The 25,860-nt window shown below is 42.5% G+C and overlaps 5 protein-coding genes and 1 long non-coding RNA gene across 10 annotated transcripts; 3 read left to right on the top strand and 3 right to left on the bottom strand.

Moving 5' to 3' along the window:
• Positions 1 to 518: 518 nt before the first annotated feature.
• LOC134187305 (uncharacterized) lies at positions 519 to 6,410 on the bottom strand. Its single transcript, XM_062655417.1, has 5 exons — positions 5,995 to 6,410; positions 2,110 to 4,182; positions 1,180 to 2,042; positions 1,068 to 1,125; positions 519 to 814 (listed from the first exon to the last, which is right to left on the bottom strand). Exons 1-3 carry the CDS (start codon positions 6,089 to 6,091, stop codon positions 1,390 to 1,392), a joined length of 2,823 nt encoding a protein of 940 aa, XP_062511401.1. The 5' UTR covers positions 6,092 to 6,410; the 3' UTR covers positions 519 to 814; positions 1,068 to 1,125; positions 1,180 to 1,389.
• A 3,630-nt stretch (positions 6,411 to 10,040) lies between these two features.
• On the top strand, positions 10,041 to 11,908 carry LOC134187254 (uncharacterized). The gene is made up of 2 exons (XM_062655371.1): positions 10,041 to 11,826; positions 11,892 to 11,908. The coding sequence occupies exons 1-2, from the start codon at positions 10,392 to 10,394 to the stop codon at positions 11,906 to 11,908; spliced, it is 1,452 nt and encodes a 483-aa protein (XP_062511355.1). The 5' UTR covers positions 10,041 to 10,391.
• LOC134187377 (uncharacterized protein K02A2.6-like) lies at positions 11,816 to 14,105 on the top strand. Its single transcript, XM_062655494.1, has one exon. The coding sequence runs from the start codon at positions 11,973 to 11,975 to the stop codon at positions 13,920 to 13,922; it is 1,950 nt and encodes a 649-aa protein (XP_062511478.1). The 5' UTR covers positions 11,816 to 11,972; the 3' UTR covers positions 13,923 to 14,105.
• LOC134187253 (uncharacterized) lies at positions 14,079 to 16,955 on the bottom strand. Its single transcript, XM_062655370.1, has one exon. The coding sequence runs from the start codon at positions 16,953 to 16,955 to the stop codon at positions 14,079 to 14,081; it is 2,877 nt and encodes a 958-aa protein (XP_062511354.1).
• Positions 16,956 to 17,032: 77 nt separating this feature from the next.
• LOC134186676 (uncharacterized) lies at positions 17,033 to 20,221 on the top strand. Its single transcript, XM_062654689.1, has one exon. It carries the CDS (start codon positions 17,459 to 17,461, stop codon positions 18,056 to 18,058), a length of 600 nt encoding a protein of 199 aa, XP_062510673.1. The 5' UTR covers positions 17,033 to 17,458; the 3' UTR covers positions 18,059 to 20,221.
• A 931-nt stretch (positions 20,222 to 21,152) lies between these two features.
• Positions 21,153 to 24,414, bottom strand: LOC134187362 (uncharacterized). Of its 5 annotated transcripts, none has more exons than XR_009971082.1 (11): positions 24,338 to 24,414; positions 23,015 to 24,275; positions 22,871 to 22,950; positions 22,682 to 22,766; positions 22,572 to 22,622; positions 22,466 to 22,510; positions 22,331 to 22,395; positions 22,137 to 22,263; positions 22,058 to 22,073; positions 21,759 to 21,998; positions 21,153 to 21,700 (listed from the first exon to the last, which is right to left on the bottom strand). It is a non-coding gene; the product is annotated as an uncharacterized LOC134187362 (long non-coding RNA). The 5 variants fall into 5 exon arrangements; XR_009971083.1 differs by lacking the exon at positions 24,338 to 24,414 and having other exon boundaries at positions 23,015 to 23,078; positions 23,135 to 24,323; XR_009971084.1 differs by lacking the exon at positions 24,338 to 24,414 and having other exon boundaries at positions 23,015 to 23,078; positions 23,602 to 24,323.
• Between the last annotated feature and the right edge of the window lie 1,446 nt (positions 24,415 to 25,860).

The following is a 25,860-nucleotide window of genomic DNA, read 5'->3' as shown; positions in this document are numbered from 1 at the left end:
TAGACAGACAGATAGATGGACAGACAGATGGACAGATAGACAGACAGATAGATGGACAAACAGATAGACAGACAGACAGATAGCACAGATAGACAGACACAGACAGACACACATACATACAAATTTATATTTGTGCAGGTCTGATGGTTGTGTCGTTCCTCTCGGTCCAACTTGTGATACCAAAGTACATACCCACACTGCTACACACTCAACTACAACGGTGAGTCAACCGTCCTACGCACCTTTCAGCCATGGACAAGAGACTAACATTTGTATTTTCGTCGTAGAGTATGTCATCTATGATGTGAAGCAGGTAAGATGCACGAATGTAATACATAACTCCATCTATCAATAAAACAAATAATGATTATTAGTAACTAATACCTATAATATAATTAATTATTTAAATTAATAATTAATAATTTAAATATATAAATAATTAATTAATTAAATACATAAATAATTAGAAACATTAAATGCAAATAGACGAGGGTGACACGATGTTTTCTTGTAGGTCAAGATGCGTTATCTGGTGAAGCTGAGATTCAATTTCAAATAGCTATCAGCAGTTCAGTACAAAACAACTAAAGTTTTGTCTTTACTGTATCTTCTATATACACTATTTGTACAATAACTTCCATTATAATGAGTGTTCATCTTGTAAGAAGAGGCCGAGGTTTGTGTGTCTGTCCTTCCCTCGTGGTGTGATATCATGCTGTACAAGTCGACATAAATGAACGTATTGGTGGCTGCTTGACATCCTGCCACATCCAGTCAATGATGAAATATCAGAGATGATCAAGTTGAAGTGAACCTACAGACACAATCAACGTCTCATTGGTGTGTATTTGATATACTGAATAATATGTGAGTCAAGAGACACTTAAGTGGTCGATTTATGTTCTAACTATCTTGTGACTGTTTTGTGCTCAGTTGTATGTCTCTGTTTTTTATGTGTCTGTCTATTTGTGTTGCTCTACAATTGTTTCTTTCCACTCATACTCATGCATACACATTTGAACTCAACAGATGCACCAACAGTATGTCATCCAACTCAATAATGTTACCTTGTTCTCGGGCAGTTACATCATTGCTTTGTGTGTAATTTCAATCAGTTGTGTCATCCTATCAATAACCATCTTGTTCACAAACAATCCACTGTCATCAAAATTTTCTTACTTTCTGATGATATTTTCTTCTGGATGATAATCTTCTACATATATTGTAGCTGCACACAACGATAAGGATGTTGGTTCGCAGCAAGCAGTGTGTTGTCTTGTTTTTCTTATTTCCCTTTTCCCGTCCACATATAGATAATTACTTCTTTATTTCAGAGCAAACAACAATTGTTATGGATACGATTATCACTCTGTATGATTCAAGTTCCAATCAGTTTGTGCCAAGCTTAGACTTAATCTCTCTCCTGACTATTCCTCCCACTCCAGAATTATCACAAGCGACCAACAACTGCTGAACTGTAGCATGTTGGGTTTCACCTGTCCAGGCTGACAAAACTTTATGTAATTTCTCTTTGTATGTGTAAATTTGTCGTTCACACTCCCTTAGGACTCCTTCTGAAACAGCAAGGTATATACCTAGTTCATGCCAGCGATGGCCAACGTTTTCAGCTACTATTTCTTTGATGAGTGGAGTGACCCTGTCAGAGTCACCAGGTGGAGTCGTCTTCTCAGATGCTGCATCAGGCAACATCAAGTAACTCAAATGCTTTTGAGGTTCAGATGGAATGCGAGCAACAAGTAGAGCATCATACAATTCACATACCATCAATTGGTTGTCTCGTGACTCTAACCACTCACTTAATATGCGGAATGCTGGTGGCTGGACAAAACTGGAGTCAGAAATGTTCTGCTGTAGCTTTGATAACATAGACTGGTCAGAACCAAATATGATACTTGTTAGGTTAGGCCAGAACTCTCCAACATCTGCTGCTATCTGGTGGAGATCCAATCGATCCACTGGAGTTGCACTTTCCGAAGACAAAACGTGACATAAAGAAATACCTTTCTTTACACTTGGACACACTAAATAAATACAAAACTACACATAAACACATTCTATGTGAAGACAGGATTCGTGTTTGTTGTTTACCCTGTTGTACTGCTTGGATGTGTTTGGACATCTCTGCACTGTATTTTCCTGCTACAGCATCTACAGCAAATGTTCCCCACGATTCATTTGGCACAAACTGCTTAGGTCGTCTGAGGAGAGACTTTCTACTTGTGCTAGAAGAACTTCCACTGTAGATGAATCTATCAGGGAGAACACCAGGAACAGACTGGAGGAGATCCTCCATGTCTGACACACAACGAAGAAGAACATGCCACAATCTGCCAACACTGTAATGTGACTTGACTACTCTACCACTGAGACATATAGAGCCAGGTGAAGTATTCTTGCTGCAATTGATAAGCAAAGTCACTGCACCATAACACATCAGCAGTCCACTGCTCCAGTGACAAATAAAATTGGAGTGACGATGGCAACGAGCAGACAGTCGTTCAAACACACCCAATGGACAATCATATGCAAATGAGTATTCAACAGCAACTTGCATGACTCCATGTGGTATATCTAGAGGCCAAAGGTCATTAACATCCTCTGGTTTCTCATCATTGAGTAACCATGGCAACAACAAGCCAACATTATGTTGTTTTAGCTTAGAAATCATTTCTTTGCAACAGTCTGTTTGCTCTTGATGACGATTTTGTTCTATTGTGTGACCAGATAAATCTGATGTCGGGTTGGTGCTACTTGGCGGAGTTAAAGTGATCTGACGTCTTCCCAGAGGGTGTGCCAGTTCCTGAACTACATCTGATGAGCCAGTTAGATAACCAAAGTCGAGAGCAAGAAAAAGCTTAATAAACACGTCAACATGACGATCTGCAGTAAGATGGAACTCACTCCACAGTGCCAGCAGCATAGATATCCTAGCAATGCCATTAAAAACAAGATCATTTCTCATCTCCTTAAACTTCTGAGAACCTATATTTACCCCACTAAACCGATCGTCATATTTTAAAGATTCGTGATCATGTCTGAAAACAGCTTTCAGTAAACTGACCACAAATGGTGGTACAGGAAACAGAACTTCTGCTAAAGTCGGGTGATGAGAGTAATACAGAATGCTTCCTACCTGGTTCAGATAGTTTAGCAACTCACGACAGCTTTCTTCTGTCAGTCCGTGTTCTACACACAGTTGCATTGCATAAGAGACATCTGTAATGGGGACAAACGTGTGAGGTTGTGGTTTAATCAACTCGTCTTCTACAGTCACCCATGATGACGGCAACTCTGTGTGCAATGAAGGCAGCAGCTTTGCATTACCACACAGTTCTCGTAAACGATTCTTCACACTGACCATTCCCTCATGTGTCGAGGCACTCGTCAATAGCACATTTTTGTCAACACTTATTCGCTGAAAGTCAAAAAAGTGAAGACGTTCTGATACGTATTTGTTCTTTGGAGAATCACCAGCTGCAACGATTTCTTTCATTCGATCAATCTCAGCTCGTCTGATCTTCAAGAATTGACGTAGACAAGTGTCCAGATGTTCACTCCACTTTCTACTCATTTCTTCTCTTGACATGTCGACCATCAGATCAACTTTACTCACAACAATAGCAATGTGAGCTCTGCTGTTTCGGTCATACACAACTTGCAGGAAATCTGCAATATTTTGTCGAAAACATTGTTGAGTAAACTTATACTGATTGCTGTCAACAACAATCAATACCAATGAATTGTCACTGATGAACAGCTGGTTAGTTAGCATGTACGCTCTATGGCCACCACTGTCAAGGAGTTTGCATTCTATTTTATCATCCAGCTTCATCACTTTTTCTACTACCCCTATAGTTCTCTCATCGGGTTCTGCCAGAAATGGTTTACCACTCTCCAGTGCTTCAACAAAGCTTGTTTTTCCTGCCATTGTAGTTCCCATCACTAGAATCTTTATTCTGCCACGTCGCACTCCACCCACCTTATCCAGGTCACGGAAATATTCTCTTATAGAATCAATGCCTCTGTTGCACACTTCAATGGGTGGAAACACTAATGGGCATCCATCCACTTTCAATTCCTTAAGTTTGGAGCTAAAGACAAATTCCTTAGGAAGATGAGTGACTGAAGTTCCTGATATGTTGACTTCTTTAATTGTGACTTCTACAAGTACATATGACAACATTTGTTAAGCAAAACAAAACATTGAGTAAACAAGTACATATGGTGTAGACTGAAACCCAATAATCATTTTACAAAGAAACAAATACAAGTAAGTTTCAATCACTTCATTCATTAGGCATTCTGTCTTATCATCTTGATAACACACTTCACCTCTGTTTTACTCCATTATCTATTATGCTATAAACTCTTATCTGTTAGTCTACTAAACACAACATTTATCATATTCACATCACAAAGCAGCAAACTTACCAACTACGTGCATGCCACACTTACCATCCATAATTAAGACGAAATCATCCAACACTCTAGTTTAACCTTACAAACGTAAATAAGTTAATGATAACTAAAATGGTTACAGATTTTATTGTACAAGTGCAATCGACAATGTGAAATGCAACTAATTTATTAGTAAGTTACTTATTGATTAGCAAACAATGACAAATCATCTATAAACCTATTTCATTGCATGTTGTCAAGTGTATTCATACTGTTGCTAGGATTATTTTTAGAGCATCCAGGTATTACACATAGCAATGGGTCAATACACATAGCAACGGGTCAATACACATAGCAACAGTCTATTTACAGGTGAATACACCTAAAACCTCTGTATTGTAATGGCTCAAGTGTTTGTTAATATATAGAATGTGGCAAGAGAGAGGCAACATGCAAGACAACATGCAACAAAACACTTAGAACATGGCAGGATCGACAATACCACAATACTCCCCTCCACTACTCGGGCTTCCCTCAAAAATTAGCCTTTGCTTTGCCTATACAACACCATACTTCATCACATTTATACACAATTGTAACTGCCCGTCACCTCTCACTCTTATTGATATAACTCACACTCCAACAATTACAGCCAAACAAGTGAAAGTTAACTAGCCTATTTACGCCTGTTAATTAAGCTGATTGGCTGATAAGAATGTGACCTTACAAAAGTTTAAGATAACATATGTTATAAATACTATACTTGATTAAACAAATAATTATCGCTTTCATAAACGACACTTTGAACACACATGCTGGACAAATGACAATGTAACATCAAAATTGTTTGAACACTACAACTGTTGAACATTATCTAAAGACCACAAGAACAAGAAAGGCAAACACACAGACAAACTTTCAAGACCATAGAATATAAGTACCGTAAATGGTAAATGCCAGAGATGCTTATTAATGTATATCAAACAAATCTATAGCCTTTGTGCTTGATTAAGAGCCCAAGCGCCTAGTCAAACAGAGGCGCTTGCGAGGCTTCAACAAGACAATTTTAGTTATGAAGTTGACAGTACTTAATTCCAAAACCAACCATCCCTGCTCCCAAACTATCAACCATTAAATGATACATGTACTTATCAGATCACACCTGTCGAAAACTTCTCTGACATCTTCCCCATATGACATCAAATAAGCAGATTTGGCCAAATACAGCCTTGCCAAATTAGGTAAAGTAACAGTGCAAAACAAGAAAAAACAATAATTTGGACAAAGACACTTAACTCTCTAATTTTGTTTGTCAACAACACTTAAGTTGTATTGTGTTTGATATACCACACTGGCTGGCTTTACAGACAGCCACTTATTCAGACATTTAGGAGTAAATTACTACTATGACAACAAACAAATTGAACAAATTTTTCTTGTTATTAGAAACAAGCAAACTTGTTTCAGAGTAATAATGCATAATATAATGAATGTCACTCAAGAAAGTATTGTACATGACTAAATTAGTGGTATCTTTCTCTAGTTATAACAGTCACAAGTCATATTACTATTTACCTGTATTTGGTACACTTTCTATACCACAATTGCTTAGATCCAATCTCCACAAGTTCAGTCCATTCCATACATTGCTGGGAAGACACAACAATCTCATGTTACCAGATAAATTCAATGTTCGTAAATGTTTCCACTGCAAACATGAAACTGTGGGAAATACTTCTAGTTTGATTTCTGACAAAGCCAGCACTTCTAGATCAAGAAGATCATTCAATTCAGCTGGCAGCTGCTGTATGTTACACAAACTCAAATTTAACTTTTTCAACTTGGTAAGACCTGTACATGAGAATGGCTGAAGATTTTCATTCCCTGTCAAATCCAGCTCTTCTAGATCATGAAGATCATTCAATTCAGCTGGCAGCTGCTGTATGTTACACCCACTCAAATGTAACTTTTTCAACTTGGTAAGACCTGTACATGAGAATATCTGAAGATTTTTGTTCCATGACAAATCCAGCTCTTCTAGATCATGAAGATCATTCCATTCAGCTGGCAGCTGCTGTATGTTACACACACTCAAATCTAACTTTTTCAACTTGGTAAGACCTGTACATGAGAATGGCTGAAGATTTCTGTTCCCTGACACATTCAGCTCTTCTAGGTCATGAAGATCATTCAATTCAGCTGGCAGCTGCTGTATGTTACACACAATCAAATCTAACTTTTTCAACTTGGTAAGACCTGTACATGAGAATGTCTGAAGATTTTCGTTCCGTGACAAATCCAGCTCTTCTAGATCATGAAGATCATTCCATTCAGCTGGCAGCTGCTGTATGTTACACCTACTCAAATCTAACTTTTTCAACTTGGTAAGACCTGTACATGAGAATGGCTGAAGATTTTTGTTCCGTGACAAATCCAGCTCTTCTAGATCATGAAGATCATTCCATTCAGCTGGCAGCTGCTGTATGTTACACCTACTCAAATCTAACTTTTTCAACTTGGTAAGACCTGTACATGAGAATGGCTGAAGATTTTCATTCAATGACACATTCAGCTCTTCTAGGTCATGAAGATCATTCGATTCAGCTGGCAGCTGCTGTATGTTACACCTACTCAAATTTAACTTTTTCAACTTGGTAAGACCTGTACATGAGAATGGCTGAAGAATTTCGTTCTGTGACAAATCCAGCTCTTCTAGATCATGAAGATCATTCAATTCAGCTGGCAGCTGCCGTATGTTACACCAACTCAAATTTAACTTTTTCAACTTGGTAAGACCTGTACATGAGAATGTCTCAAGATTTCTGTTCCGTGACAAATCCAGCTCTTCTAGATCATTCAAGACTGTTGCCTCTCTTATCATCTCTGTGTTGCAATATTTGAAGGACCGCAGATAGTTGCGTGCTAAATTCACTTTGCTCAGTTTCACATTGTTGCAGATCATAGACAAAGTTGCTTGTTCCAAACCACATTCCACCATTTCCACTTCCACAAGAGTACTGGGCAGTTGACATGACATTAGCTCATCAAACAGCAATGGATTGCCACGGTTACCACACACAGACAAAACCTTGAGACATGGAAGAAGAGAAACAACAGTAGGGACCTCCTGGAGACCAATGGGTGTAAGCCGCGGTGAGAAGTAGGAAGTTCTGGAATTGTGGTAATCACTTGTATGCAAATGAATTTCTTCTAGTTTCCTCAGTTTGGCAATGCCTTCGGGTATAGAGTGTATGTCGTCTGTACAAAGTTTCAATACCTCCAGTCCGCTCGTCTCACATATTTCTTCAGGAAATGCAAACAAGTGTGCATCTAGAAGATCCAATTCCAACCTGTTGTGCTCGTTAACTCTCGGTAAAAACATTTCCAACTGTCGCGCCTCAACGCGTGGCAACGCCATGTCTAGCAGATCATGCGACTCGTAAGCTCAAGACGATATGACGTGGCACGCTATCGCATTACGCACTGATATCAACGATTCTTCAAAACGCTGAGTCACATGATCATTCACGTGACTGTTTTGTACACGTTCGTTTATTTTCGTGTTTACCGTCCCCTTGTTTTCTACTTTTCCTGAGTCATTTTGTCTTTACTTGTAAGCTAGATTGATTGATACTAGTTGTACGGTATCTGTAGGCGCCCTAGGCTGGATTTACAATATGCAAACGCTTGAGCGTCGCGTCGCGTCACGTCGCGTAGTACAAATTCAAATTGTAAATGGTCGACGCGACGCGACGCGTCCAAATAGAACCAAATTCTGTTTGAGCGTCGAACCGGAAGCTGTTCACGTCGCGTCGGAAGTAGCACCTTGATCTCGACCAATCACAGCCAACTATAAATGCACGTGTGGCTTCCGTGAGCAATGGTTATTGATTTCGGCGCTGTACTCGACGTTGAGCGGTCTTTAGATTGTGTATGGAGCTGTTCTTGCTTGTGGATGATCATCTGCAAGATGTACAAAGACCTGCGTGCATGGGAGAACGCGCAGAAATTGAGTTTGAGCAAGTTCGGGTTCCGGCAGAGTTGTGCTAGTAGAAAATCGAAGCGCGAGTGGTCAGTTCAATAATTCAGGCAGCGACGTCTACCGCGCGCTGAAATCGTATTGTGAATGATACGACGCGTGTGACGCGATACGTGCCACTCCCACGCAAGACAACATGACAAGACGCACGCGACGCGACGCTCAAGCGTTCCCATATTGTAAATCCAGCTTTAGACTCGAGCCAGTCTCTCCCCGCCTTCGTCATTCCCCAGATAGTCAATCCTCTCGACGGAGTCTACCGTATCACGGGTATCGAGCAGGACTCATGACAGATGGCAGCCAGATTTGGGCGTGACTTGTGGTGTCAGGGCGGTGCTGCTTCGCGCCATCTAGATATTGCATGTGTTTTCGCGATCTAGTGGACAATCGTTCGGACAATATGTGTAACATACGTGTAGAGGCTCTAACTTGAAGATGTTTAGCCTTGTAATGTGTACACTGCAGTAATATACGTAATACACCTATGGTGACTTGAAAGCAGTACATACATGTACACTATTGTGGTATACACTGTGTAAAACCATAGTAATTACGTGAAAATAGTAACTTAATATTAATTAACTAAAGTTGTGTAGGAAGATGGTTCAAAATGTCTACTAGCAGTGTTCTCAGATCTCTCTGTGTATGTAGGTGAAGCCACAATGGTCAAGAAGTGCCTCTTCCTTGTTGTCACAGGGTGCTAACTGGCAGCTTTCCCTGCTCTCACACAGATCAATATCTCTCCTATGCTATGGGCATCTGCATGCTGTAATTACAACTGCGTATCGTACTAGTTTGTTGCAATAGCGGTTTGCGCATACTGTACATGTCTTAGAAATATTCAAGCACAGTAACTGACGTACGTAGCTAGTCTAGGCCGTACGTACGTACCGTCGACATCCATGTTTGTGTGACTGGTTAGATACCTCTAGCGCAGAACCCTTGGTATCTCTGGAAGCAGTTGGTACAGAGTATTTGCACTTACACGTTGCATTACTTCTGTGAGAAGTCTTGTATGTGTCCCCTTCTTGAGTTTGCGGCATAAGAGGGAGTCACAACAACTGGGGCACTGGGGCCCGTGTGCCGGTCAGATACTGAGGGCTTCTGTTCGACTGGAGCTACAATGTAGGGCAAAGCTCTGCCACGATAGGAGTATGTATGCGTGGTTGAACTTGAGAGATCTAGCTCTGTTGTACGGGTCGCACTGTAAGAGTATACGGGACCTGTTCGAACATAAATTCTATGGTTGTTTGGTAGACTGGTGAAGTGTTGTTGTGTTAGCTAGTCACCTATAATCCTATCTCAGGTGTGAAGTTGCAGAATTGCCTCTGCGTTTTCATGAGGGAGGTCTTGTCCGGTGAATGATGGTGGTGTCCGATGAACGGGATCGCAGAGAAGGATCACGTTTACCGTCCTAGCATAACCGTTTCAAGCCTTTGCAATTGGAAGTCCCGCGTCTGGAATCACAGTCTCTACTAATTCTTCTTACTGTGGGCTTTAGCAAAGCTCAGTCTTACTTCGTTTACTTCTTGCACGGCTGTCCGATGATTGATGGTGTCCGATAACAGAGGCGTCGCTGTACTCTCGCAGACAACGAAGAAGACGGATGACTCACGGGACATAATCTCGGTCACCTGATCTCGAGTGATTTTCTCTCTTCAGACGTAGATCTGAGGCGTTCTTTTGGCTAATGTTATAGTCATCACCGCTGGCTACTATACCTACGGGCTGATGTTGGTGCTCATCGTACTGTTGTTACGGCAGAACGTTGTTGTGTCACAGTGTTTGTAGATGCTTGCTAGCATACGGGAACTGGGGTTTTGCGGTAGATAAAGGATGACTGAACCGGTGTTTGAGTCAGTGTTAGAGTAGCGGCCGTTAACGTGTGTTGAATAGTACATTGAGTGAATACACGACAATATTGGCGACGAGGATGGCGACTTCAGGCATTCACCCGCCTCCTCCTTTCCTTCCACACCCGGGGGAACCGGCGGTGCCATGGAAGCATTGGTTGTCCGCTTTTGACACCTACGTGGCAGCCGCGGCAATCAAAGACGAAGCAGACAACAAGCCTCGACTACGCGCCCTTTTGACTCATTGCTTAGGACTGGAAGGGCAGCGGATACTTTCGACGGAGACAGAGACGGAATCATACGTTCAGTTACGTGATGTGTGTGCGACGTTGTTCGGACCGAGACTCAATTCTATGGTCGAGAGATTCAAATTCCGACAAAGAAAGCAACATCAAGGAGAGTCCGTGAAGCAATATGTGTTTGCTCTGAGACAGCTAGCAGCCACTTGCAAGTTTGGACCGTTGCATGACGAAATGATTAGGGATCAACTTATAGAAAAGACGGTTTGTGGTAAAGTGAGAGACCGCTTGTTGGAAGAAGATGAAGATCTTACTCTAGACAAAGCAATTGTACTGGCATCACGGATGGAAGAGGCGGCTAGGGATTCAGCAGCTATTGCGACAGTGTCAGGTAGCGTAATGGATGCAGTGCCAGGAGGTTTAACTAATACAGCTTTGGGTCAATTGGCACAGGAGTCACGTGGGATTCGTCAAGTACAGACACGGCCAGGTAAAAGCGGCTGGAGTAGCAGAGGAGACGGCAAATGTGGTAACTGTGGGTTCTCGGTTCACAAGGGTTCAACATGCCCAGCATCAACACAGACCTGTAGAAAATGTGGGAGAATAGGACACTACGCACGTTGCTGTAGGTCAAAGAAACAGTCACAGATCCAGGAAGTTGATTGTGGCAATGAGCAAGGGGTAGAGTTGGAGACCGTTCGAATCAATGTTGTTGGTGGTCAGTCCAGTACACTCGAGTATCGCCAATGCGTTTGCGAGTTAGCTGGTGTCAGTTTGTCACTTGTTATTGACTTGGGGGCGAAGGTTTCAGTGCTGTCAAAAAGGTCATATGATCGATGGTTTTCTTGGAGTAAGCTGGAACCAGCAAATCGAAAGCTAGTTGGTTATGCAGGATCGCCAATAAAGGTGTTGGGAAAGGCAAAGCTACCAGTCCGATACCGGAGATGTCAATTAGCAGAGTTTCCATTCTATATTACAGACAAGGGGACAGACATACTAGGTCTCGACTTGTTTGATGCCCTGGGATTTCAAATTTGTTGGGATCCAGAAGAACTAGGCAGTCATAGTGTACAAGCGGTTGACTTGCTCAACGATGGAGTTACTAAGGGAGGTTGGAGTCGGAGATGGCCTAGGGTGTTCAGTGGATTGGGGAAAGCCAATCACTTTGTTCATTGCCCGTTAGTGAACACCACCGTACCACCGATTATGCAGCCACTTAGGAGATTGCCACTGGCCCTACGAGAGAGGGTGGCAGAGGAGTTGGATCGTTGGGAGAGTTTGGATATCATTGAAAAAGTGGATTCATCCCCATGGATCTCAAATTTAGTAGTTGTATGGAAGAAATCAGGGGCAATTAGACTCTGCGTAGACCTTCGAAGAGCCAATCAGGCAATCATACCTGGCAAGCATCCACTTCCAACAATGGAAGACATAGCGGCAGAGTTTTATGGATCTACAGTATTTTCGAAGCTGGACTTAAACCAGGGGTACTTGCAAATACCTTTGGCAGAGGAAAGTCGCTTTATTACAGCATTTGTAACACATAAGGGGACTTACCAGTTCAAGAGAATGCCATTCGGTTTGGCATCGGCCCCAAGTGCCTTCCAGAAAGTCATGGTTACGGTCGTAGCCGGAATACCAGGAGTTGCTGTCTACATGGACGATATTGTCGTTCATGGGCCAGATCGACCAAGTCACAATAAGAGACTGAATGATGTGTTTCAACGACTACAACATCACAATTTGACACTAAATGTGGACAAGTGCACTTTTGCAGTTAAGGAAATATCATTTGTGGGACACAATATTTCGGCGAGTGGTATTCGTTCTCTAACATCTAACATAGAAGCAGTTGAAAGACTGAAAGAACCGACATCAGTGACAGAACTAAATTCATTCCTCGGTATGACAAATTACTACCTCCGGTTCGTGCAGGGCTATGCTGATATCTCTTCTCCTTTGCGGTGCTTATTACGGAAGGATGCCCATTGGGAATGGTCCACTGAATGTCAAACGGCATTTGACAAATTGAAACAGCTTGTCACATCAGCACCAGTTCTTGCCCACTTTTCATCCACAGCGGACACCTTTGTGTCGTGTGACGCTTCTGGAGTAGCTATTGGGGCAGTATTGTCTCAAATACAAGATGGACAGGAACGTCCTGTGGCATATGCGTCCCGTGCGTTGTCACCAGCAGAGCAGAAATATGCTGTGGGAGAACGGGAGGCATTGGCCTGTGTGTGGGCGTGTGAGAAGTGGCATGTATTTTTGTTTGGACGACCGTTTGTACTTCGTACCGATCACCAAGCCTTGGTATCACTGCTATCTGCGTCAGGAACAGGTCAAAGGCCATTGCGATTACACCGGTGGACAGAACGGCTGTACAAGTATACATTCCGCGTGGAATATCGACCTGGTCATTCCAATCAAGTTGCTGATCTACTGTCGAGGTCACCAGCTCCAGCTGAGAATTCAGCATGGGACTCTGATGATGTGGAAGAATGTATATTATTGTTGAGCACATGGAGCCCGGGGGTACCCTTGGATGAAATGGAAAGGGAGTCAGGTGCAGATGCAGAAATCCAAACGGTTTTAAGGTGCATCCGGGAAGGATGGCACGATGTCAAAGGAGAGTCCCGTCCTTTTTGGAATGTTCGACACGAGTTGGCACCTGTGGGTGGAAAGTCGAGTTGTCTGATGAGAGGGAATCGAATAGTCGTACCAAGGTTGCTGCAGAAACGGGTGCTACAGCTAGCTCATGAGGGTCACTTGGGGGTTGTTCGTATGAAACAGAGATGCCGAGAGTTTGCCTGGTGGCCTGGGATTGACCGCCAAATTGAGCAAATGGTGAGAGATTGTGAGCCCTGCCTTGTCAGCGGGAAGTCTCGCCAACCTGTACATGCTCCATTACAACCTACTCCTTGGACAGCGGTACCGTGGCAACGACTTCAGGTAGATATCTTTGGAGAAATTCAAATAGCAATGGCTCACCAGCGATACGCTATTGTAGTTCATGATCTGGGATCAAAGTGGCCAGAAGTAAGACTGTGCTCACAAGTGCGGACGCAAGAGGTTGTGCAGTTTTTGGAAGACCTTATTGTTAGGTGGGGGTTTCCTGAGTCGATAACAACGGACAATGGACCTCAGTTCCGGTCGTATGAGTTTCAGCAGTGGTTACGAGAACGGGGTATTCGCCATATTCTCACACCACTGTATCATCCAAAAGCAAATGGAGGAGTCGAAAGATTCAATCAAGTGCTTAAACAAGGCCTGAAGACAGGGTTGTTGGAAGGACGTTCACAGGGCTGCCACACTTGGAAGAGCAAAATATCCGTAGGCGCAGTGACGCACGGCCACGCCCACCTAATTTAGAATTTAGGATGACCGCGCCCACGCATTTTTTGTTTGCACGTTTTCTTGGTACAGTGTATTAATGAAATGCTACTACGCGTAATTGCAGAACAGCAGCAACAGTTATTTACTATATATCCATAACTGTTAGAACTAAAGAACAGCAGAAAGTTTTATTTACCACAAATCCTTAACGAATAAGCTTGTAAATTGCGCTACTTTGTTGCTACTAGAAGGAACAAATTCTAGGTGTGCATAGTGGCGACCAAGGAACTCTTCAAAGTATTTAGCAGCAAAATTCTTTGGCACTCTGCCAATCAAGCCACCTGCGTTACCATGTGAATGGCTGTCAAACACAATGAACAAGCTGTGTTCCTGCAGGTAGCACACTGCAAATGAATAAGGTGATACAACTAGCACGCCAGCCACCACTTTGTCATCAGTGAAAGAACGTAGCCTGCCGGAGACAAAATCTACTAGCCCCTGCCAACATCCCGGTCGTATGAAATAATCCTCCGAAGCTAGAAGGGTGGGCGAGGGTTCCATGCTTACAACATCGTATGCACTCAGAAACCCCTTCAAGCCCATCTGATCGTACGTAGCATTTCCTGCCCTCATAGCGTTGACAAGAGTCTCTTCTAGGAAAGAGGTTTCAGGCGGTAGTAAAAACGAGTCTTTCTGCAAAAGAATCAGCTGACACACTTGAGCTGCTATGACAGTGCAAGCATTGCTGCCATCACGTCCATCAATACGAGACTGGCAGAGCGAAGGTGCTAATAGGTATTCTGAACCCCGGTATGTCCATATCTCTTTAGAGTCTAGATTCTCATTGTGGTGAAGTAACTGTGATTGAAGAAACTCAAATGCATTAACTTTCGGACTACTTGCATTATGGGCTGTTGGAGTATCACCTCGTTTGCTCATTTTGCTGGCCGTTGTGGCAGGATGGGTGTGGATAGCAGAAGTACTTGGACGCTTGCGTGAGAAAGGAGGATGCTTTGTAACTGAACTAGATCTGCGTTTTGTCTGGAATTGAATAACAGGTTCTTTCAAATCTTGCATTGGGCATGGGTTGTGTGCAGATGATTCAGATTGACACACTAGGACGGGTGTCTTTGCACAAGCTGCTTCTTGATTTACTCCAGTGCTCCTATTTGTTGCAGCGGACTTGGTATTCTTGGCACGACCAGCTGCCTTAGCCACATGTTGTGGCAGCTCCCGTCTCATCGATGGCGTGGGTGTAAACGTTAAGCACGTCATTTGACCTTTATTGCAACCAATTGTCATCAAGCTGTTAAGCAAGGGCGTACCGATACTGTTGCGGGTATTGGATTTGTCGCTGCCCATGTTTGAAAAATTTCGTTCGATATCTGCACTAGAATGTGGTATAACTAGCATAGCTGATGCAAAACAAGATAAAAGAGGAAATTCCTGGCAGCCAGAGGCATCTGACCTTTTAATCAATTCATGCCAGTGTTTGTCTATAGCCAGAGGTAATGAACTTCGACTAGAAGTGCTCTCGGTCTGATAGCGCTGCCACTCCCGCTGCAGCTTGGTAATATTCTCTGGGAGGACAACATTCGAGAATTGGCTAGCTAGGTGGCCAATTTCTCTTGCTGAGCGTTCCTTGCCTCTTTCGGGGCATAGAAACCGGAGAGCAGATAGAACAGGGCATGACAGAGGCAATCGACGTTTGACCTCTTTTGCTGCCACAAGATAAAAATCTCGACATACAGTCAGGAAAGCGCTCCTTTCAAAATGAGACATATCTGCCACAATAGCCTCGCAGTCCTTGCTGATAACCAAATCTATCACATCAATCCACAGTGCCTCATTGTCTAGGTCAAGGGTAAGGCAATCAGTGGTTTGGCTTATGCTTGACTGCTTGATGCAGTTGAGAAGAAGTATCTTCAGAAGTTGTCGCTGGTCATCATACAGTTTGTGAATCATAACATTGCTTGTCTGATAGCGGCAGTTCACTGTTGTAAAAATAGGTAAGACTTCCTTCAGAAAGTATAGGTAGGCTTTAGTGGACTTGGCTGCCATCAATTCAACCCACTCCTTTACTTTTGAAACGTTCCTTACATCGTTGTCTTGGGTGAAGTACTGTTCAAGAGCGTCCCACTGCTCCAAGACTCTTGATACACTTTGATGCAAGCTGAGCCATCTTGTAGAGGACGGTTTTATGAGCTTGTGTGAAGGAACGTTTGCAGCTGCCTGAAACTCTTTGTATCTCGCGACACGTTTTGCACTTTTCTCAAAAAAGTATGCCACATTCCTAGCGAAGTCTTCTACTATGGGTGGTATGCATTTAGAAGCACCCTGAGCACAAAGGTGGAGCTGATGACATGTGCAGTGAATAGAATACAGGTAAGGTTGAACGTTCTTGAGCCTAGTCAAAACAGAATTCTTTGATCCACGCATGACGTTGGCCCCATCTGATCCATAAGCGATCATGTTTCTCCATGGAATACCATCATCTTTGAACATTTCTTCAATCTTGCCGAAAATGTTGGTAGCAGACGCTGACGGAACTGGTTTAATGCCCAAACTATAGGACTTCACCAATCCATCTGTAGTGTCGATCACGCGAGCTGATACTGCCACCTGTTCAAACACTGATATATCAGTAGATTCATCAGGAACGATGCTGAAAAATCCAATTTTCATCTGGGAAACGAGATGTGCGTGCATGCTATCAGCAACGGTGTGCACGGCTGCAGTCATTTTGGTGCGCCCGGCAGAAACGGCTGAAGCAATCTTAGAATCCGGGAAAAGGATTGGAAGCAGTGGAGTCAGATGATCAGACACTGCAAGAGCTACGTCATGCTCAGCAAAGAAGAATGCCAATTTTAGGACGGCGTTTGTTGCAGCTACCGAAACAGCGTTCTCTTGCTTTGGAGCAAAGCTGGCCTTGATAGTGCCTTTCCATCCAGAATTTTTTTGTTGTACTCTTGCAACGTGCTCCCGCGAGGTTGCGTGGGTACGCAAGGTCCTAAGACCGCCAGTCTTGTAGCTGAGGTCCTTCTTGTAGGCCTGTAGCCATCGTTTCATGATGCACGATCGGATCTATCCCGGATACGCTGCCCGCATCTAGCCTCGCGTGGCCAGGCTTTCACCTCAGGCGCTAGGCGCCTGACAAGTAGTGAAAGGTCTGGCTACGCGAGACTACCTCACATCCCCGAACATCCCGGAACTGTTAGACTACTGCAAAAGAAATCGACGTTCGTACTGTTTGTACATTGTACTAGGTAAGTTAGACATACAAATTTACGTACAGTACACACCACGGTTCGATAGCACGACGTTGAGTGACTTCGGAAGACCTACAACTAAATGCCATGTGATCATCGAGTATGTGTTTGCTCAGTGCTGCATTTATCCGTAGGAATGGCCTACGGAATCCGTAGGCAAGTATGAAGGCCATTTTACCGTAGCCTACGGTAAAATCCGTAGGAGTGGCAGCCCAGCGTTCAGTGGAGAGTTCAGTGCAAAGCACATTGTTTAATTACCGGTCTACGGCGCATTCACTTACGAGGAAATCACCAGCAGAAGTTATGTTGGGCCGAAAGCTTCGGCAGCCCTTATCCCAGATGATTCCTAGGCAAGATAAGAAGGGATCACTTCAGCTGAAGAATGCGGACGAGGTCGTGGCAAGGAAACAGGCAGCGATGAAGGCATATGTAGATCATAAAAGGAGAGCTAGAGCCTCGTCCTTTTCTCCTGGAAGTTGGGTAAGAGTAAAGCGTCCGCTAAGAGGCCATAAGTTGAAGTCGCAATTGTCCGATCCAGTAGAAGTCTGGTCAAGGGTAGGGAAGGACACTTACCTGCTACAAGATGGACGTCTGTGGCATGCTGACCAATTAATTGCTGTGGCGAAGCCAGCTGGTGTTGCAAATACAGCTGCAGTACTCAGCTGGACTGATGGGGAAGAGGAGATCTCAGAAGACATGACAGGAAATCAACACGATGGGGGAAATGTCGAAGTCGAAGGAGAGGCAGCAAGTGATGCAGGCACTGCCCATGATCATGAAAATGAGACAGAAACAACAAGGCCAAAACGAGTGAGGACAAGGCCCAAACGCTTCGAAGATTTTGAGGTGGAATATGCAACTCGATTAGAAGGGGGAGAAAATGTTGTGTCACAGTGTTTGTAGATGCTTGCTAGCATACGGGAACTGGGGTTTTGCGGTAGATAAAGGATGACTGAACCGGTGTTTGAGTCAGTGTTAGAGTAGCGGCCGTTAACGTGTGTTGAATAGTACATTGAGTGAATACACGACAAACGTGAAATGTGAGAGACAAATACTCGGACATCCGGGATCATATCTCGGTCAGTCGCTTTCATCGCGTTTCTACAAGACGAATTGAGACGGTAGTCATGGCTGTTGAAAGGTTCGCTTTGGATGTTATGCCACGGAATAGCCGGTTTTGTCTCTTCAGTTTTTACTGTTACAGGCGGTGAGAAAGGTAATGGCGTACGGGACATAATCTCGGTCACGCGATTTTGAGAAAGACGGGTTCCTGAGTAGGGTGTATTGTGTGATTTTTAGTCTACTGTTGTTCTAGAGCTATATTGTCACGAATGTGTGTCTTTAACTTACTATTTTTGGCACTTCAAACTTGCAACGTGATGACTCTGAATTTTCACGTTTTGTTGGCAGTTAACCAGAGAGTATTCCTACCTGTTTCTACATTCTTGACGGGCAGATGTAATGATTCTTTATCTTGGATGGGATGATTGATGATTTTATCAAGTAGAATTGCACACAAACTGCTTTTTACTTTTATCCTCAGGAGAGTTATGCTGAGAACTTATGAAAATGGTGACATGTTGCCAAAGAGAGAACAATCTTTCTCATGACACAGTTCTGAGTCTGAGACAGTTATGATAATTATTCCAGTGAAGATATCCAACCAACCTTCTGTGTATAGAATCAGCTAATTAGCTAAGCAGTGCATGTTGTTGATACTAACTGATGTAGCTAAAATCTTACAATCAACAAGATCGTAGTACATACACAGTTTACAAGTATGCAGAGTCCTGGCATACTCTTGTGACATTCAACTTGTGCCACAATGGAATCAAAGTTTATCTCCATGATCATCAATCTATCACTCACAAAATTTGATAATTAGCACTAAACCACATGTACTAAATAAAGGTTATCTTAATTATTATTGAAAAACATAGTTTAGACAGGACAACTAACAGTCTAGTTACTAGAATCTGCTATAGTTCTACAAATTCACTACAAAACACTTTCAATCAGCCTTAGTCGACTATTACCGTATGTACAATGCCCAATGAAGGTAAGACCACTTACCTGAAAGCTGTAGAACCCAACAACTGCGCTCATACTGTGACCGACATTAGGTCCTGTTCATCTTTTTACTGGGATTCTTTCGTTCGAACGGGACTGGGAAGAATCTTTCGTCCCAATGGGATTTTCATGTTTTTCGTCTTCGGTTGAGACGTTGAACTTTCTGAATGCAATACATACACATTTCGCTCACTTTTACACAGTCTGCAAAGTCTAGTCGTTTTCAGAAACGACGTAGAACTCCTATGAACCCAAGACAAGTTTGCCTTGGTAAAATTTTGACGTTAGACGTTATCTACTAAACCTAAAAATTGCCTGCGCTGTTATGGAAACCACTTAAAATGCTTTTGAGAGTCAGAAAAGCAAATCAAAGTTTGACGGCCCTGTCAACCAGACCGTACTCGCGCATCTCGACGGGTAGATTCGACGCTTTCATGTTCACGTCTTACGTCTGCCGATGCTGAAAATGAAATGACACTACTTTTCACAATAGAAGCAACCCATTCAGTACTTTGAAACAGCTCTAGATCGGTCGGAAATGTCGAAATCCCGTTCAGACGAATTCGTTCGAATGGGATTTTGCTATCTAGCGTGATCTTTTGCGCGCAAAACACGACAAAACGTTAGACGATAAACGTATAAAATCACGGCATTGCTGTCACGATGGCCATTGAAGCTTGGAGACGTCAAGAAACGCAAGGTTAGATTCGGTTGTCCTTGCCGACCAGACCGCACTCGCGCCTTTCGACGACTTATTCGCCGTTTCATGCTCTCGCCTTACGTCTGCCGATGCTGAAAATGTAATGTCAATACTTTTCACAATAGAAGCAACTCATTCAGTACTTTGAAACAGCTCTGGATCGGTCGGAAATGTCGAAATCCCGTTCAGACGAATTCGTTCGAATGGGATTTTGCTATCTAGCGTGATCTTTTGCGCGTAAAACACGACAAAACGTTAGACGCTAAACGTATCAAATCACGGCATTGCTTTCACGATGGCCATTGAAGCTTCTTGACGTCAAGAAACGCAAGGTAAGATTCGGTTGTTCTTGTTGACCAGACCGCACTCGCGCCTTTTGACGACTCATTTGCCATTTCATGTTCACGTCTTACGTCTGCCGATGCTGAAAATGCAATGGCACTACTTTTCACAATAGAAGCAACTCATTCAGTACTTTGAAACAGCTCTGGATAGGTTGGAAATGTCGAAATCCCATTCAGACGAATTCGTTCGAATGGGATTTTGCTATGTAGCGTGACCTTTTGCGCGCAAAACACGACAAAACGTTAGACGATAAACGTATAAAATCACGAAATTGCTGTCACGATGGCCATTGAAAGTTGTGGACGTCAGGAAAAATCAAAGAGAGTTTTTCCAGTCCTTGTCGAACAGACCGTACTCGCGCCCTATGTCGACCATTCAGTATCAGGGAGACTGAGTGCTCAGTGGTATACTACGTACGAAGAATAAAGACTCACTTAACCTACATAGCTAAAGAGTGAATGAAACAAGTATAAAAACACTTTGAGAAAATGATCGGTTTATATTTAGGGATGAGTGTGTACTTTTAATTAATTAGTTAACTTATAGATTGTTCATTGCTCATTTCTTACGTCACAATCTTTTTACGCTTTCGTCACTTGCAGCAGTTGTGTGCATCTCGACCTTTATATTTACGCTGAAGTCAAGTGTGACACTACTCTGGTATGCAATTAGAGATGTGATGTAGGAGCTGATGATGGCATGAACGAAATAAGTGTGCATACCAAACACTACCTAGTAGACCCATGCATCTGATCACTTTCTCTACTTGTATTATCAGACGTTCTCTAGTTATAGTTTACAATCTAAAATAGTTAGGCTATGGTCGACTTTAGATCGCTGTAAATATAAGTTCAGAAACGCACATCCAAAGCACTATTTGGAAGAGAAATATGAAATGATGTAAATATATTTGCTATTCTTTCTTATCTAGAGATAAAACTGAAATTAATTTAAAAATTTTAAAACAGCACGTTTCACTTATCTGAAACCGTCTAAGCATAAAATACTTATTTTTTCTTTATTCAATTTTTTATCAAATTCGTCAGTAACCCATCTACGGCGATGATGATAAGCTAAGTGGTAAATAGCGTGCATGGATTTGTTCTCGTATCTCCAGTCCCCTGTTTCTCCCATCCACTGCATAAAGTCATCGATTTCATGGCTCTTGCACGGCTGCACTTCGTTTTGGAAATACCAAGTTTTCAGAAAAATTTTGACTTTTATAGTTTGAATAGCCTTTGGAAACTTGGCTCCTACCAGGAGGTGTTCTGCTTCTTGGATTTCTTTCCCATGTCGTGAAAACTGAGCGATCTTCCAGATTTTCGGGAGCTCCGGACAGGACATGCTTTCAGCAATGCTCTAATATACCCGTTCTGTTCCAGGTATTACAATGTCCCGTCTATTTCATCAACAGTACGTACATTCGATGACTGTAGAAAGATGAACATGTATTTGAAGCAAAAAAAGAGCCAGGCTACAGCATGATACCTTCAGTTGATTCAATTCATCACTCGAATTGTTTATTTTGAGTATGAAATGAAAAAGACCGTGAATACAAAAAATTCGACATTAATATACATATATGCGAGATTGCTGCGTAATGTTTAGAGACGAATTGGGTAGGCATGCTTAGAATATTATGCACAGCAAAAATTTACCTGTTCTTTTCCGTTTTGCAGACGATCTAGTATTATAATCACGTTTTATCAGTTTCCTTTCTTTGACTTTCTGTTTAACAACAACAAGGAACGTATGGAACACAGAAACACAATACACAATGTATGAACCTTCGGAGAATAGCTGCTGATAAACAATAATACACATTTTTGTGCTCAAATATGCTACTTGTAGATCACGCTCCTATACCTTGATCTGTCGGGATCTGTTGTGCCTTCAACAGAAAAGGGTACTTTTCCTGGCTTGAACGATACCTTGCATAAGCAGATTAGTGATAACCATATGTCCAAATAGATACAGTGTGTATCTGTTCTCTCTTGGATACAGTACATGTATTGTATCAGTAAATTGTATTTTGTTAGATCTATAAATTGTACGCGTACCTTTCAACGGCCCCTGTAAGAACAATTCGATGCAATATCCACGTCCTCATGTCATTGGGATTGATCTAAAAATTAATGAAGTCGACGTGATGGACTCAGTTAATGTTTATACCACTCCAAATCTGCCATGTATACGTTGCTGGCTACACGAGGATTGTCCACAGCTGCTGAAAGCATGTTCTGTAACAACAAGTATATACATTTACTTTTGGAATTAGTAGACGAGTTTATACAGACTTACCACACAAGTCCATATTCCACAATTAAATGGATCGGTTTGTTGCGGGTAATTCTAGATGCATGAAAATTTCTTCTGCTTAACTACGATAGTACTAATACATCCAATTTTACTTGAGGTATTGGGTATATCAACGACGAGTCGGTTACATCTAGAGTCGATCCATTGACTAAACGGTACACATCCGTAATCCACAGTCTGTTAAATACAAAAAACGTCGTTAAAATTAAGTGACTTCGTCGACTCTATACTCCAACATGCACACAATTGTAAGTAGCTATAGAAAAACTAAATCACTTTACTTCAAGTCAAAAACAACTTGTTCGTGCTTCTTTCCAAGCGAGTCAAAGACAAGAAAGGCTTAATGAAATATATCTATAATCTTAATTCATTGAAGAAATACAAATGAACACAAAACTTAGTAAACAAATACATTCATGGCTTACAACTTCTATCCAATGATTGGTTAAGTAAACTGGAATGGCAAGAAGCTCATAATGAAACATTTAGCTAAAAAATCAACACAAATCATTTTCTCAAAGTGTTTTTATACTTGTTTCATTCACTCTTTAGCTATGTAGGTTAAGTGAGTCTTTATTCTTCGTACGTAGTATACCACTGAGCACTCAGTCTCCCTGATACTGAATGGTCGACATAGGGCGCGAGTACGGTCTGTTCGACAAGGACAGGAAAAACTCTCTTTGATTTTTCCTGACGTCCACAACTTTCAATGGCCATCGTGACAGCAATTTCGTGATTTTATACGTTTATCGTCTAACGTTTTGTCGTGTTTTGCGCGCAAAAGGTCACGCTACATAGCAAAATCCCATTCGAACGAATTCGTCTGAATGGGATTTCGACATTTCCAACCTATCCAGAGCTGTTTCAAAGTACTGAATGAGTTGCTTCTATTGTGAAAAGTAGTGCCATTGCATTTTCAGCATCGGCAGACGTAAGACGTGAACATGAAATGGCAAATGAGTCGTCAAAAGGCGCGAGTGCGGTCTGGTCAACAAGGACAACCGAATCTTACCTTGCGTTTCTTGACGTCAAGAAGCTTCAATGGCCATCGTGAAAGCAATGCCGTGATTTGATACGTTTAGCGTCTAACGTTTTGTCGTGTTTTACGCGCAAAAGATCACGCTAGATAGCAAAATCCCATTCGAACGAATTCGTCTGAACGGGATTTCGACATTTCCGACCGATCTAGAGCTGTTTCAAAGTACTGAATGGGTTGCTTCTATTGTGAAAAGTAGTGTCATTTCATTTTCAGCATCGGCAGACGTAAGACGTGAACATGAAAGCGTCGAATCTACCCGTCGAGATGCGCGAGTACGGTCTGGTTGACAGGGCCGTCAAACTTTGATTTGCTTTTCTGACTCTCAAAAGCATTTTAAGTGGTTTCCATAACAGCGCAGGCAATTTTTAGGTTTAGTAGATAACGTCTAACGTCAAAATTTTACCAAGGCAAACTTGTCTTGGGTTCATAGGAGTTCTACGTCGTTTCTGAAAACGACTAGACTTTGCAGACTGTGTAAAAGTGAGCGAAATGTGTATGTATTGCATTCAGAAAGTTCAACGTCTCAACCGAAGACGAAAAACATGAAAATCCCATTGGGACGAAAGATTCTTCCCAGTCCCGTTCGAACGAAAGAATCCCAGTAAAAAGATGAACAGGTCCCGTACGCCATCACCTTTCTCACCGCCCTGCAACAGAAAAACTGAAGAGACAAACCGGCTATTCAGTGGCATAAACATCCAAAGCGAACCTTTCAACAGACATGACTAACGTCTCAATTCGTCTTGTAGAAACGCGATGAAAGCGACTGACCGAGATATAATCCCGGATGTCCGAGTATGTCTCTCACATTTCACGTTCTGCCGTAACAACAGTACGATGAGCACTAACATTACCCCGTAGGTATAGTAGCCAGCGGTGATGACTCTAACATTAGCCAAAAGAACGCCTCAGATCTGCGTCTGAAGAGAGAAAATCACTCGAGATCAGGTGACCGAGATTATGTCCCGTGAGTCATCCGTCTTCTTCGTTGTCTGCGAGAGTAGAGGTTGACAAGACAAAACCAACAATTTGGCGAAAGGAAGTCATATAAGGAGCCTATCGACAGAGATGACTTACGTCTCAAACGGAGTTGTAGAAACGAGATGGCAAGCACTGACCGAGATATGATACTCTGTGACCGAGAATAGGTGCGATCAGTTTTCAAGTTCTACAGCAGCAACGTTACGACGGATACTGACGTGACCCGCTCTACCTAGTTGGTATCCAGTAGGACTATGACGCTGGCGTAGCAGCTAGGTCTGGCTGCAGCTATTTGGCAGAGAACGAGTGACCAAGATTAGGAAATTTCTGACATTAGATCCGGGGCTCTAGGTAGTCGTCGTTTTGCATCGTGATCAAGACAATTGAAATGTATAGCCTAAGTATGCACTCAGTTCCGTTGTAACGACAGTGGTATGGTATTTACTGACATAGAAATTGATATCGGCAAACATTGACTATCAACAGTGTTAGATGCAGCACAGTGTAGTAAAGGATTGATCATACTGTAGTACAGGACGTGTGAATTGTTTACGTAAGTGGCATTCAACTCCTGAAGGTGTTCCTTGGTGGTCACGTACAACAATACACACAGTCCCTAGCTACAATACAAAAGTATGGGGCGACGGAAGTTGATGAAGCGTTCTCGTCGCCGTTTGCTCAATAAACGAATCGTTCGTAGACTCATCTGTAGTCGGACACGGAAACGATTGAAACGTGGTTGTGGGGAGGAGAAATTTGAAATTTGTATACACACACACACACACACACACACACACACACACACACACACACACACACACACACACACACACACACACACACACACACACACACACACCAAAAGCTGCATTGAGAGCCATGTAGGACCACGCCCCTTTCTGTTGTAGGACCCAAATTAGAAGCCTCGCTACGCTTGGCAACAAAAAACAAAACTTGTGTCTGTCTTTCATTTATTTTCAACATCAATACTACCATACAATGAATAACAGTAAAAGGCAAAGAGTGAGTTCTCGACTCATGGGTCGAGTTACACAAGTCACTGTCTGTCTGCACAGACAGACTGACAAGTTATTTGTTTTATTGTCATCACACGCTACTGCTCACAACACTCAGAATGCAATAATAAACCATGCAATCTCTTCTACCATATTTAGTCTAGAATTATTAGTCATTGGACATGGTACACGATCAACAGACACACAGACAGAATTTCAAGAGCATACATAATTA

Source organism: Corticium candelabrum, chromosome 11 (assembly GCF_963422355.1).
Source record: "Corticium candelabrum chromosome 11, ooCorCand1.1, whole genome shotgun sequence".
NCBI classification, from domain to species: domain Eukaryota; kingdom Metazoa; phylum Porifera; class Homoscleromorpha; order Homosclerophorida; family Plakinidae; genus Corticium; species Corticium candelabrum.
The sequence above is the reverse complement of the archived record's forward strand: the minus strand, read 5'-3'. Positions and strand labels throughout refer to the sequence as shown.